This window comes from Neoarius graeffei, chromosome 27 (assembly GCF_027579695.1).
Source record: "Neoarius graeffei isolate fNeoGra1 chromosome 27, fNeoGra1.pri, whole genome shotgun sequence".
NCBI classification, from domain to species: Eukaryota; Metazoa; Chordata; class Actinopteri; order Siluriformes; family Ariidae; genus Neoarius; species Neoarius graeffei.
In genome coordinates, this window is record NC_083595.1 from 30,396,519 (window position 1) to 30,411,190 (window position 14,672).

Genomic DNA, 14,672 nt, shown 5'->3' on the forward strand with positions numbered 1-14,672 from the left:
AATGCTGAATATTTCCTGATCATGACAAGTAGAGATTTTCTTAACACGTTGAATGCCACGCAGTTTTTGGAAATTTGGCTGTAGCCACAATGAGAGTAGCCAGTATCTAGATCATTGTTGGCGTTCTTTGGACAGCCACAGAATATTTTTGTATTAGGCTATAATATACATATTTATAACTAGACAGGGACACTCTAACGAGTGCAAACCCCGCCTTTTCCCTATTAAAATACATTGGGCGAAAATTTCGAAGTTCTGCCATGACCTTGACCTTTGACCTCCAAAATTTAATGGTTTCCTTCCTGAGTGATTGGCAACACGTACAAAATTTGGTCCAAATCGATCCATTGGTTCTTGAGATATCTTGCAGACACACAGACAGACAGATACACACACACACACACACACACACACACACACACTGACGCAGGTGAAAATAATAACCCCTCCGACTACTGTCGGCGGGGTTAATATAATATACATAACATGACTCGTTTAAAAGGTGTCAGCTTTCCGTAGGTGAAAACCACTTCTTTCTTGGTTCATAAGCTAGTCTTGTACCGCTTGCCGCCATGTTGAAAAGGTTAAAGTTCATCTCATCTCGGCAACTCGTGTATCAAAATTTTCTACGAGTTGCCCAGTGGAAAATACCACAAGAGGGGGCGTTCATGTGTGCTTTCCATGTCGGCGTTTGGTATTTGCCATAATTCCCATAGCACATGAACGCACCATTATTTACCAGGTGTTAGGTTTCCCACCAGTGGTGAGCACAAGTAACTAGTACATTTTTTTAATACTCCTGACGCTAAAGCTTGGGTACTCGGATTCAGGGTGTGTGTATAATGTTTCGCTACACTGATTGTAAAAGCCTGTATTTGTGTTTGCAGCCATTCCTCTGGTGGCATGAACAGAATCGTCCAGATCACAAACGTCCCCATGGCTGGCAGCAGTGGAGGATTCAAACCCTTCAAGGGGAGGTTCTAGCAACCCCCTCTTCTTTTGCAACAGAGGAAAAAAAACAAACATTTTATAACTTAATTTCTTTTTTTTTAAGTTTCAGATATTTGATGTTTTTAAATGGTTGGACTGAAGTGTAAACGAGCTTTTTTTTTTGTATAGAGCCTTGTTAAGCTACATGTAGGACTCCGTTCCTCAGTCGTTCTCTTGTGAGCTGTAAAAAGTGCACAGCCATGTTACTTTAGCACACCACACTGTTAGACAGCTTGTGTAGGTTTTTTTTCCCCCCTCTCCTTTCCATGTGTATTTAAAATGTTTTGAGGAGATGACATTCACTTGCTTACTTTTCTTGAGTGTTTAATAATTTTCAGTGTCTCCCTGATAAACGGCTGAGGGGTTTGTTAAAGAGCAGATAAATTGCAGCGGGTGTGTGCAGAAGTAGGCAATGCAGTATTGGGAATCCCTACTGTCCACTTGAGTTTGTGTGTGTAGCAGTAGACATGCAGTGTGTTCTTTCCTGTTTCATCATGCTCTGAATTCGTCACTTCATTCAGTCCTACAGATTAAGTGTTTAATTCTGAACACTAAAATACATTCTGTTCTGAAGAACCACAGTGCAACAGGTCTTGCTGTGCATATTTCTTTAATCAGAATTTTTCTTCCTTCGTCTAAGGCTTGTTACAGATAACGTGTCTACTTTCACACACCATGTTGGGCTAATTTACACGTTTTGGTCATATATACACACATTAACCCATTTTAATATCCAGCCTTTATGTAACTAAAGATTTAGTGTAAATAGATATAGAAAGGAAGAACAAGTAGAAACTGTTAAGTGGATCACTGACTCAGTTAGCTCAAAACATGCACGGTGAGATTTTGCTTGTATTGTCCACTCCATTAAACTCATGTCAAGAAGGATGTACAGAAGTTCTTGCAAGATCTGATCTGTTTGTGATGGATAGATAGCATATATATGTGATAGTTTTTCTTTTATGAGGAGTGTCATAGGTGGTTTTGGCAAAGCAGGCACAGGATTTGTTCACAGACTCACCCCAGTGTGTATTAAAGCATAGCCTTAAATCACAGGTTCCTGTAGTCCCTTTTTTTTCCCCCCCCCTCTTGCTCTAACACACTTGAGCCCACTCTTCACTGGGTGTGTTACAGCAGGGAAAATACTGAACTGTGCAGAACCAGGGGCCCGAGTCTGTGCCTTTAAAAGAATAGCTTGGTGACATATTGATCAGCAGAGACATTTTGGTATCTAAAGCCATTCTGTAAGAAGTAATGGACACTTCTCACTCCTGTAAATATCTGCTTCAAACCACAGACAATAGATTAAAATGAAACTTCAGTATAGCTGAACATTTGGCTGCTCTTTGCTCGGATTATAAAAAGTTATTTCTTCTCTCTTCCTTCAGGAAAGGAAGAAGCCTCAGCTTTTCTCCCGTCAACAGCTTTATGTATGTCTTTTTGGAGGCTGTTAGTCACGTCCTGTTCATTAACATGATTCAGTTTACTTACATTAAAACTCTGGCATCTGATTCTGTATAAAATGAGGTATTTTGCTCCTTATTAGTGCATTCAATTGATAACAGTGCAGAACCAATTACAATGGCAAAAAAGAAAATTCAAAAAACACCTGCATGACGTCTCAACATGAAGCTTTCAGCACAGAAAAATATTCACAATCAGTTTAAAGGTGAAAATCTGACATTGTGTAGTTTTATAAACGAGGCCCCTGGTGCATGAAACAGCATTTATTTATTTATCAAATAAAAACCAAAGTCTTAGAGTTTAGGCCAACATTATTGACTAGAGCTGGAGGATGATCCTCATCGATACTGAAAGCCTGGGGGAGAAATGACCGAGTCCCAGTTACAAAACAAACAGTCTGCTTGACGCACAATTATCTGACATGAATAATAAACAATGTGGAGTTTAAGCTAATTATCTGAACTGTTTGTTAGACGTCTTGCTAAAAGTTATTTAACCTTTCCCCCCATGTTGCCCAGCTCTATTGCCAAATGCTTTGTTCTTGCTTCATGTTTAGTGTTGAAATGAAAAACAACTTCAGTTTTTTTTTCTCGCTTAGTGTATAAACCTAAGTCACCTTCACAGAAAACTGGGCCGAGTGTCTTAAGCCTCACTGCTGTGCTTCCGGTTTTGTGTTAAAGAGTCTGTTTGGGTACGGACGCGGTGTTGGTGTGAGTGGGGAAATAACAGATGGCCCACTTCACATCAATGACACTATTAATGCCCGTTCTGACCTCCCATTCTGTGTAAAAACCAAATTCTAACCCTGTTTGACCACCGTTACTTCATTCTCCTTTAGCACAGCAAAACACTCACACATGTGTTCCATTGCTGAAGGCCTGAGTGGTTCTGTTGATGGAAAAAAAAAAAAAAGTCTACAGATTGTCTCAATCTCCTCTTACATTTACGACTGCATGTCAGTTATTTAAAAAAATAATAATGCTGAAAGCTGTGTTTATGTACAGACCATCTGGCCACTAAGGGCCTGTATAAGACAAAGTGTCTATACCTGCGAGAGACACACCTGAAACAAACCCCATGTTGGCTGCTTGGGCCAGGCCCAAAACCTACACTTCAAAATATTTTATTCAGATAAACCACAAACGGATTCTTCCCTGGATGTCCGGATACTAAGATTTTTACAGAACATCTTTGAATGGATGAAGGATCCTTGAATGTGCTTGGAACACCTCTGTTGACCTCCACTCACGACTCGGAAACACCATTTCCTTATTGAATCACGTTATCCAGTTCTTATTAAAAACACCACACCCACATGGCCAAGTTCACTAGCAAGACACCCAACAGTTACATTCCATCATCATATCATGAAGCTTAAAAACTCACTGACTGAATTTAACTTAATTCACAGCTGCTGTCACTCAGCAACATCAGGACACAGCGTGACGATCAGCTGTCTGAAATGAAAATTACAACCCGTTCGAAGTCGTCGTGAAAGTGAAATAAACTGGACGTCGACAGAGGTGCATTGAAAACGCGACTGGGATTTGAACCCGATGCTCTCCTGTAGTCCCTCATCTGAACATCAGTGTGTCTCAAAGTGAGTGAAAATATCCTGCAGGAATGTCTTGAGAGTAAAAGTCTGTCAGGAAAAGGCAGTAACACGGATCATATGTGGAGTGGTGCACATATTTACACACGCACGGTCCCAGCACAATTAGTGGGAGCATAAAAACAGCACAAACTGTGGCACAAGCAATAAGGAAAAATAAACAAGCAAAAAACAAAACCCACGTCTCTTAAATCGGATAAAGTTATCCGTCACAATCCAGAACAGCCCTGAGGCAGCCATTCAGAAAAGTGGCAGTATATTAAAGTGGCAACTCTGAAGGACAGAAGTGCTTCTAGTGAAACGTAACGCGCTTTAAAGTTCAGGGGGAAAAAAAAAAAAGTCAGGACTGCTGCCGAGCATGACTGGATTGCACACACACTGGATTCTAACAAACAATCTCACATGGCCTGAAACACACACGGGGCACGGACGAGAGAGAAAGATTCTACACCATCATGAGAACCTCTTACATTTCAACTCGTGGCTGCAGGAGACATTCGTTCTCAGCGAGACGCAATACGAAGGCGGATTAAACGCCCCAATGGCAAACTGGCTGCACGGAGGGCGACGCGGCGAGGCGAGGCTCGTTTTCTGAAGACGCGATTAGACCCGTTAAAGGGCGTCTTATTAACAAGTCGTCTTATTGTTGCTTGTTAAAGACTCCGTTATGACTTACATCACCAAACATCTGATCACCAGCACCAACAGATTCACCATTAACTAAAACTCAGGGTTTCATCAATCTTTAAAATGTGGCACTGATTTTTACTGGCACTTTGTTAAAACTCATTATTGTGACATTTATCATCATGACGATGAGGAGGAGGATTTTTGCCGTATCGCCCGGCCCTCACTCAGCCTGATCGAGAACCCGAGGTTTTGGTGCATGGCGTGATCCTCAGAAGCTCAACGGCACGTCGTGCGACACTGTTACAGTGTGATATGTAGTCCTGCTACTGCTGTGTCCTCTCAGTCCCAGTGTAAAGATCCTGCCTGTGAAACTGCATCTCTGCGTATAAGAAGAAGTGTGTATATTTATATTTATATATCGGCTATAAAACAGCTTATAAAACATCTTATAAACAACTGCAATAATGGAAATCAAGGGAAAAAAAAAAAATCAATCATCGGTGCCGTTATTTCTCCCTCTGGTGCGTTTGGCTATAAAATCCACCATCGTGAAGCGTGAGGTCACTCCACACAAGCGCGGTGCACCGTACGGCTGGAGGAAGGACGGTCGGTCGGTCGGTCGGTCGGTCGGGCGAGCTCGATCAGAGACGCGGTGCGAGTTCGTCCCCCTGATCCACTCTGCTGTGTGTTCAGAGCTCAGAGAGCAAACAGCATCAGGCACCAGTGGCTTAGGAACAGCGGATCCGATCCTCTCCTCTCCTCTCCTCAGTCCTTGTGCAGCTCTGAGTCAGTGTGTAACGGCGAGCCTTCTGCGTTTCAGTCAGACAGCGCGTGAGCAGGCGGCAGCGCCGTTACAGGATCGCACACTTCTCCTTGTCCTTGGCCTCTTTCTTGGCTTTGCGCTCCGTGCTAGAACTGTGCTTTCCTGGACTGGGACACACTGCTGCTCCTCCTGCCGGGGCTGCGACCGCTCCTTCAGCCACAGCGCCTCCTGCTGCCTGAGCCTGCAGGACAGAAGAGGGACACAGGCAGGACCATTACAGCAACCGGAAAACAAAACGGCTCTGTTTTACTACAGTCTCTGCTGAAAAACACCAGTTTGATGTTCCGTACAATATCAAGTTTACAGGACGGCGCTCATTTTCCTTTTTTTTTTTACCGAAATCCCATTTACACTATATTATGTTTTTGTTTCATATTTCAGAGCACATCACCCAAAACAAACTTCATTCATCTGCTCCTAATGTCTGCAGTACTGTGTACTTATCCACACTCACTTTAAAGGTGCTATATGTAGTTTAAAACATTCAAGTTATCAACAAAATGTGAAGAAATGACAGTCATACCACTTTATACCTCAGAGGGTGGGGGACTGTGAACTTCCTTGTTTCTCACGATTGGGTTGATAGCCCAACATCCTGCCGATATACTGCCCTCTATTTGTTTGGAGTATGAATGCAGCAGGAATTCAGCCATCTTACATACAGTGGTGCTTGAAAGTTTGTGAACCCTTTAGAATTTTCTATATTCCTGCATAAATATGACCTAAGACATCATCAGATTTTCACACAAGTCCTAAAAGTAGATCAAGAGAACCCAGTTAAACAAATGAGACAAAAATATTATACTTGGTCATTTATTGATTGAGGAAAATTATCCAATATTACAGGTCTGTGAGTGGCAAAAGTATGTGAACCTTTGCTTTCAGTATCTGGTGCGATCCCCTTGTGCAGCAATAACTGCAACTAAACGTTTCCGGTAACTGTTGATCAGTCCTGCACACCGGCTTGGAGGAATTTTAGCCCATTCCTCCGTACAGAACAGCTTCAACTCTGGGATGTTGGTGGGTTTCCTCACATGAACTGCTCGCTTCAGGTCCTTCCACAACATTTTGACTGGCTTAAGGTCAGGACTTTGACTTGGCCATTCCAAAACATTAACTTTATTCTTCTTTAACCATTCTTTGGTAGAACGACTTGTGCGCTTAGGGTCGTTGTCTTGCTGCATGACCCACCTTCTCTTGAGATTCAGTTCATGGACAGATGTCCTGACATTCCCCTTTAGAATTCGCTGGTATAATTCAGAATTCATTGTTCCATCAATGATGGCAAGCCGTCCTGGCCCAGATGCAGCAGAACAAGCCCAAACCATGATACTACCACCACCATGTTTCACAGATGGGATAAGGTTTTTATGCTGGAATGCAGTGTTTTCCTTTCTCCAAACATAACGCTTCTCATTTAAACCAAATGTTCTATTTTTGTTTCATCCATCCACAAAACATTTTTCCAATAGCCTTCTGGCTTGTCCACGCGCTCTTTAGCAAAGTGCAGATAAGCAGCAATGGTCTTTTTGGAGAGCAGTGGCTTTCTCCTTGCGACCCTGCCATGCACACCATTGTTGTTCAGTGTTTGCCTGATGGTGGACTCATGAACATTAACATTAGCCAATGTGAGAGAGGCCTTCAGTTGCTTAGAAGTTACCTTGGGGTCCTTTGTGACCTCGCCAACTATTACACACCTTGCTCTTGGAGTGATCTTTGTTGGTTGACCACTCCTGGGGAGGGTAACAATGGTCTTGAATTTCCTCCATTTGTACACAATCTGTCTGACTGTGGATTGGTGGAGTCCAAACAAACTCTTTAGAGATGGTTTTGTAACCTTTTCCAGCCTGATGAGCATCAACAACGCTTTTTCTGAGGTCCTCAGAAATCTCCTTTGTTGGTGCCATGATACACTTCCACAAAAATGTGTTGTGAAGATCAGACTTTGATAGATCCCTGTTCTTTAAATAAAACAGGGTGCCCACTCACACCTGATCGTCATTCCATTGATTGAAAACACCTGATTCTCTAATTTCACCTTCAAATTAACTGCTAATCCTAGAGGTTCACATACTTTTGCCACTCACAGATATGTAATATTGGATCATTTCCCTCAATAAATAAATGACCAAGTATAATATTTTTGTCTCATTTGTTTAACTGGGTTCTCTTTATCTACTTTTAGGACTTGTGTGAAAGTCTGATGTTGTTTTAGGTCATATTTATGCAGAAATATAGAAAATTCTAAAGGGTTCACAAACTTTCAAGCACCACTGTATTGCACCTTTAATAGGACGTTTGTACCCGTTTATTCTTGCACTTATCCAAATTAGCCAGATCATATAGCAGTAGCATAATGCATAAACTGCAAGGTCAAGAGTTTCAGTTAATGTTCACATCAAACATTAGAATGAGAGGGCGGGGGGGTTTGATCTCTGTGGCTTTGACCATGTTTGTGACAGATGGAGTATTTCAGAAACTGCCGACCTCCTGGGATTTTCACACACAACAATGTTCTTTAGAGTTTGCACAGAATGATGGGGAGTAAAACAAAGTCATCCGGTGAGCAGCAGTAGTGCTGGCAGAAAAGCCTCGGTGATGAAAGACAAGAGTGACCAGACTGGTTCAAACTGACAGGAAGGATACAGGAGTAACAAAGGAGATGCGCAGAACTTTTATTCTTTAAATAAATTTGAGTGGATAGTATCTCCATCCTTGACTCTTGTATGCTGCAAAAATGGGAATTAAATAAATAAATGGGTGTGTCTCAGAAACTGGGTACTGTGGGGGTCCCCCACTAAATATACTCTGTCAATAAACTATACGGTTCTGAATGGTGATGTTGGTTTTAATTTGAAATAAAATGATGAAAGAAATAATACAGATAAAACTAAATCTTTGCGAATATTCAGAATTTGGCAAAAATTCTGCAAACGTGTGGAAAAATGGCAGCTTGATCTGGGACATGATAAATGGTCGACTACATCGCATTCCCTTAAAAAGGTTGTTGTCCACTGAAAAGTCTACAGTTATCACTAATTGTATTTTAAGTTGTAACTTTATACACCTAAGGATTGGTGCGCTCACAGAATAATCATAACCGTAATAAAACATCATGCAAAATATTTGATCACCGTCGTAACTCCATTTTCCGCAAACCCCAAACCAACATGATCGTCCGTTTTGATCTAAACGGAAAGCCTCAGGGTTAAGGTCACGACCTCACCAAAAGTAGGAACTCAATCACTACGCCATATAAAAATTGTTACAAATCTGCGATTTTGTTTTTTAAAACGAAAGCTGAAAGTTAGGTATAGAATATGTTTCTTACAGAATATGTTACGATGGTAGCTGGTCTTGTATGAATTTCTGAGCTATAAAATGAGTTGTGGTCTATTTTTTACCGTAGCATGTTATTTGTGTGCGGGGAAGGACACACGTTAACAATTTGCATGTGCAGAATGGAATTTTCCACTCCAGCAGTTAGAAGTTGATCGTGCTTCCCATTTGCGGTCTTTGTTACGCGGGTGATCTGTTTGGACGTTATCACTGAAAAGGACAGTTTTGACAGTTTTATTTTGTTTTAGTCTTGCAGTATAAGGCAATAGAAATGTTTCTTTTTCATCTTACTTTTATATATTTCATAGTGTTTGTGTATTTTTGGCCAATATTTTGCAGCCATGGTCAATTTAGATCGAACTTTTGATAGAATCTACGGCCAGTCATTTTGCCCCGCCCCCGCCTCGCGCTCCATCCGGTGCGGTAGTGATGTCCCGATGCTCGCGCACTGGAGCAGAGACCTGCGCGACCTTCAGCCGGTACAGTCGCTGTTCTTTTACCAGCGCCGTTATTCTCATCTTTCCGGTGTGTTCTTGATTTTTCCATTGTGTCCTATTTTGCCATATCAAATACCCAAACTGTATCATATTATTCATATTTAAGTGAAGAATCAATTCAGTCATCACAACTTGGCATTTTTAACCCAAGCAATCAGAAAGAGAGGAAATGTATTCAATATTTTCACTCATCTGTGAAGGAGGGGCTTTAATTCTTCATGATGTAGTTTTTATATGTAAATCAATTTTACAAAAGCATTTGAATTGTAATCAAAACAGGATGGGTGTTATACAACATACATGTACATGCATGCATTTTCACTGATAAAACGTAAAAGGCTCATTAAATAATCAGATGAACTGAGACAATCACGTTCTGAAGCAAATTAAATAATCTTATACCAGTAACTTACACACAATACAAGTTACAGGTATTAATCTAAATGCAGGTAAACAACGTGGTGGTGTTTTGTATCCAAATGAGAGTCGGAGCTTACCCGTCTGTGTTCTCACTTCTTGAAGGCCGACCTTGTGGCCGATTGTTTTTGAAACAATCTGACTTTCAGTTGTTCGTTCAGTTCTCCGTTCATTCGCTTCTTCCACGTAAGGGCGAGATATTGCTGCCGAGGCAAGAATATCCAGCGGAGAAAATCAGATGGCTGCTCCACTCATTCTCCATTTTCCCCATACTGAGTACTCCGCCATTACTGCTCGGCTCAGGCAATTACTAAAACCCGGAACGGGACGTCACCGGTTTTAGCAACAACCGCAGGGAGGTCACTGCCTTAGCGATAATGTGTCACGTCCTGTTCCGTCCTGGGTTTTACCAACAACCTTCCGGGAGAACTGGTGCAACTGAACTTACTTTCCTTTTCTTGTAATTTTCTTTGTTTCTACTGCACCCTCTTTCAGTACGGGCTTATAGCCAACACTCCTCAACAGATCAGAGGTCTTGTACGAGTCTTCAGTAAAATGTGCAAAGCAGAGGAGAGACCACTTCATAGGCGCCCAATGTGCCTGTGAACTTCTCGCAAAACCAGGGATGAGAGTGGCTTGTGATGAAAAAAATCTGAAAAATTAGCCGGGGGTCTGGGGACCACAAGCCCCCGGGAGCTCATGGATTTTAGAGATTTTTTACCCTAAAAACCATTTATTTTATCATCAAAATTTTACAAATGTTGTTGAAATACCATACCCTGTTTGCTTACAAAATTGACACATACAAAAGTAGAACTCTCTTTCAAGTACATACATTACTTAAACTTTCATTTGATAAAGATCAACTACACCTATGTAAAGGAAACATTGCCATAGGCCTTTTGTGATAAATTTTGCATATACATTCCAGGTGAGCACCAACATGATACTTCATATTTGCTGCTCTAAATCCACACTAAGGTAACACATTCACTGCTATATTAAATAATGGTTTATCACTAGTATTTATATAAAATGTGCAAATTTGATAGAACAAGTACAAGAACATGTACAAGTCCCAAACTGTTTATGATTTATGAATACATTTTTCCTCTGGTTCTATAAAGTGTTTGTCTATTTACAATATATACAACTATTTACAGTTTCATGGTGCAGAAAATTTATTTCTTCTTTATTTTGAGCTTTTTAGCAAGAGCTAAAAGCTTGTTGGTCCTCTCCCTCTTTTTAGCCAACTCCTCTTGATTTTTCACATGCTCCAGCCTTGCTTTCTTTTGCTCCCTGTCTAACTCCTCCTTGGCCTTTCTCTTACTCTGCATGCTTCCATCGAAACTTGTTTTTCAGATCCGCATCTATCTCACGCACTTTAGCTTCGTCGCGAGTCTCGATAACATTCGGCATTTTGATTGATACAAAACTGCAGACACGAGTATTGCTGCAGTACTCCACACGTGCAAAGAACCAATCATGTAGCGCGGGAAGGTGGTTTAAGAAGGTGAATACGGATTGGTTGTCATTCAGCAAATGCCGATACAGGGGCCAATCACAACACACGAGACATTGGTTATACACCAAATACAAACTAATGGCAAACTAACGTCTTACGAGAAAGTACGATTATTCTGCCCCCGCTCGTGCGTGTGCTTCCCTGGTTGCGTGGCAACGAGCTACGCAGATAGCTAACAACTTCTTCAATAAACTTTCAGAGTCCGTTGGTGGATTTATGAAGAATTTACTGAAGATTTATCTGTAAAACTGACATACAAGACATGCAAAGTGTATCTGGATTAAGCTATGTTTGGATTATAATCACACAACACAAGAAAGAGTAGGCCATGTACAGGACAAATGAAAGACGAGCAGTTAGCTTAAGGCTAACATCTATGGGAAACGTCATTTAGAAGCTAACGGTTACCATTTGATACATTAACTGTAAAAAGATATTCTCGCTTATGTAGGAAGATTCATGTCAGATAATTTCTTCTTATTATTATTGAGAGGCAGATTAACAAATTACTTGCAGGCAAATGCTTTCTGGCCATAAACACAGATCACAAAACCATTGGCCTCAGCTTCTGAGTAACGTAAATAACTGAATACATCTGAGTACGGCAACACCAAAGGCCCAAAAGGAATAGAAAACTGCGTTGCTATGGAAAAATATGACCACTCCAGTCTCCCTTGGCAAGATACAAAAATTTCTGGCCACCCAGAAATAGTACCAGACCCTACCCTACCCCCCTAAAATTTTCTCAACGGATTTGCAACAATATAAAAAAAGGTCCATTTTGACTGAAAAAAAGCGGAATTCCGCCAAAAAGCGGAAAACACTCATCCCTGAAAACGCGTCCAAATTTTGCAATTTGAACATTCTTGGGCCATGAATGCAACGTAAATCCACCTTCTGCCGTGTTGCTGCACCGGCCAGCAACACACATCTACGTGACATGGTGATAAATTAGCTCAAAATGGAGGATCGGAGTTGCAGTCAGCTCTGTGTTTTAGTATAGCAGAAATGGAGATGAGACTGATAGACTTCCTGCTGTGACGTCACAGATCTCAAAATCATTCACTCAGACCGCTACCTATATAAATCACTTTAATCGTAAAAATGACTATATTAGATTTATTGTTAACGCTTAAAGGTCTCGAGGCATTTATAAACAAAAAGTGAGGCCTTGGTTCTGTCTATCTGCTTTAAATAAAAATCACTCTTTACAGCAGTGTTGAGCAGAAAAGCATCTCAATGCACAACCACACCGTGACCCCATCACATTCCACTCCTTTCAGCCAAAAACAGGAATCGGAGGCTACAGACTCACTTAAACTAGGCAGCTGAAGATTTGAACACACATCACCTGGTTTTTCTCCAAATGATAGTTACACAGAAAAGAATCTAATCCCCACTTGTGTGTGTAGAGAATGATGTGGGGCATAACGGGACTGTTGTTTTTCCAAAGGCTCTGGAAACCTTGTTAGAACACCAGCATCATGACTGAAGTACACAGAGACTGGTCCAATGGCCAAAGAGTCAGACTTTTTACATGCTTATCCCACTCCTCTGACTGAAACCCCTCCGTTTTCACGGGCAAGCTGGACCCTGGAGGACCTGAAGAGATTCTGTATCGAGCAAATGTTCGATTCTTTGCTTCGTTTTCTCAAACACTACAGGAAAATAATTCTGAAGCCGATTGTGTATATAGTGCATCAGTAAACACATACATGCAAACAAATGGGTGACAAATTAAAGGTTTGTGTCTCAATTTAGCTGCCGGAGGCTTTTATTTTGTTGCCATGTTTCGGCTCCACTCGTAAAATCTAGAAGGAAGAGTCACTGCAAATCAATATGAAATTCATCTGGATGATGAATTGACTACGACAAAATAACAAAGCAAAATTAGACGCCATGACTTTGACAGTCACCAGATCTCAACCTGTTAGAAATTCTATGGCAGATTTTACAGTGAGGTGTTAGACAGCGCTCTACACCAGCGTTTCTCAACCACTTTTTTCCCCAAGTTGAAGCTAATTTTTACTCGTAGCAGGGTAACAAGTGTTGGGTTGCATCTGATGTCATATCCGTCTCCTTAAGCTACGGTCAAACTACAGCTTGCGATGGGTTATCGACGAAAACGAGGCATTTTGGCAGTGGTGCTGCATGGCGATATCCACGTGAGCTAAAAGCTGTGCTCACACAGCACCAGGGCTTTGAACCGGTTCAAGGAACGAAAACGAAAACCGGGAACTTTTTCTATTTCACATGGAACAGAAACGAAGCCAGAAACTTTATTTTTTATGTTCCGGAACAGAAACGCTTATTAAAAATAATGGTAACCGGTTAATACCGGTTTTTATTTCGTTCCTCAAAGTTTCCGTAGCCTACAAATAAAAAAGCCATTCTCCTCCTGCGCAAGTTTCTATGACCCGCTGGGGTTCACTTCCTGTGTGACGTTTGCTGACTGAATGGAGAGAGCGGGAAGGTGGACTGCTATCACGTCTCCATGTGATAAGTACATTACTGAGTGTCTGAGCAAAGAAGAGCCTGAACGATGCAACCTCCCTATTGGCTGTTTGTAAAAATATATCAATTGTTGCCCTTCCCACGGGAATCATCGCGGGCTCGAGAGACGAGACCTGACGAGTTAGTTCGTAGCAGAACAAAATGTCTGGACACAAATCGGGTTTTCAGAAAAGGAAAGAAAATAAATGGAGGGTTGAAAATACAAAAAAGGAGGCAGAAAATGCAAAACGAGTTTTAAGGTAGGACAAATGGTTACTTTTCTGAGGCAGCCCGCCGTGGCTGCCTGCTGGCTTATTTATTATAGCCCATTTAGTTAAAATAGTTGATATAAAATGTTTACAGTTATAGTTATGTGATGGTTGTCCTGATTTAGACTGGTGTTTTGTTTTTTTTTTTTTTTGGGGGGGGGGGTTGGGCGATGTTGCACCCGGGTCCAGATTAGGGCAGAACCGGCCCTGGCTACATTTCAGGTGTAGTTTGTTTTATGTATGTATGTACTTGCATAGATGTGTACTTGGTCTTCCAATATGGCGCCTAACAAAATCTCGCGGCGCGGTGACGTCATGCGGTAGCCCTCTATAGGGCCTGACTAGCCTTTGGTAACACACTAAACGAATTATCTTTCATTTTTGGCACTTTTTCTGTTTGTGTAGATGGGAAGACATACTGAGAATCCAAATTGCCAACATTTGAAATAATAATTGTTTTGAATTATTTCTTGTCTTATTTAATGAAGGTTGTAATAGAATTAGCCTACATTTGGCTTAAGCTGGATGAGACAGAGACATAATTTTATAGCCATTTGTTAAACAGCTGACAGGGAACGTAATTAACCGTTCCGGGAACGAAATTTTTTTGTTC

The 14,672-nt window shown here is 41.3% G+C and overlaps 2 protein-coding genes across 3 annotated transcripts in view; one reads left to right on the forward strand and one right to left on the reverse strand.

Annotated features, from left to right (window-relative positions):
* sltm (SAFB-like, transcription modulator) overlaps positions 1-2,513 on the forward strand; it is a 27,158-nt gene extending 24,645 nt beyond the window's left edge. For both annotated transcript variants that reach the window (XM_060911190.1, XM_060911189.1), the window contains exon 20: positions 888-2,513. In XM_060911190.1, coding sequence (XP_060767173.1) covers positions 888-984 — 97 coding nt within the window. In that variant the 3' untranslated portion in view covers positions 985-2,513. The remainder of the gene's footprint in view (positions 1-887) is intronic.
* mindy2 (MINDY lysine 48 deubiquitinase 2) overlaps positions 1,584-14,672 on the reverse strand; it is an 85,309-nt gene continuing 72,220 nt past the window's right edge. Inside the window, exon 9 of the mRNA XM_060911191.1 lies at positions 1,584-5,700. Coding sequence (XP_060767174.1) covers positions 5,548-5,700 — 153 coding nt within the window. The 3' untranslated portion in view covers positions 1,584-5,547. The remainder of the gene's footprint in view (positions 5,701-14,672) is intronic.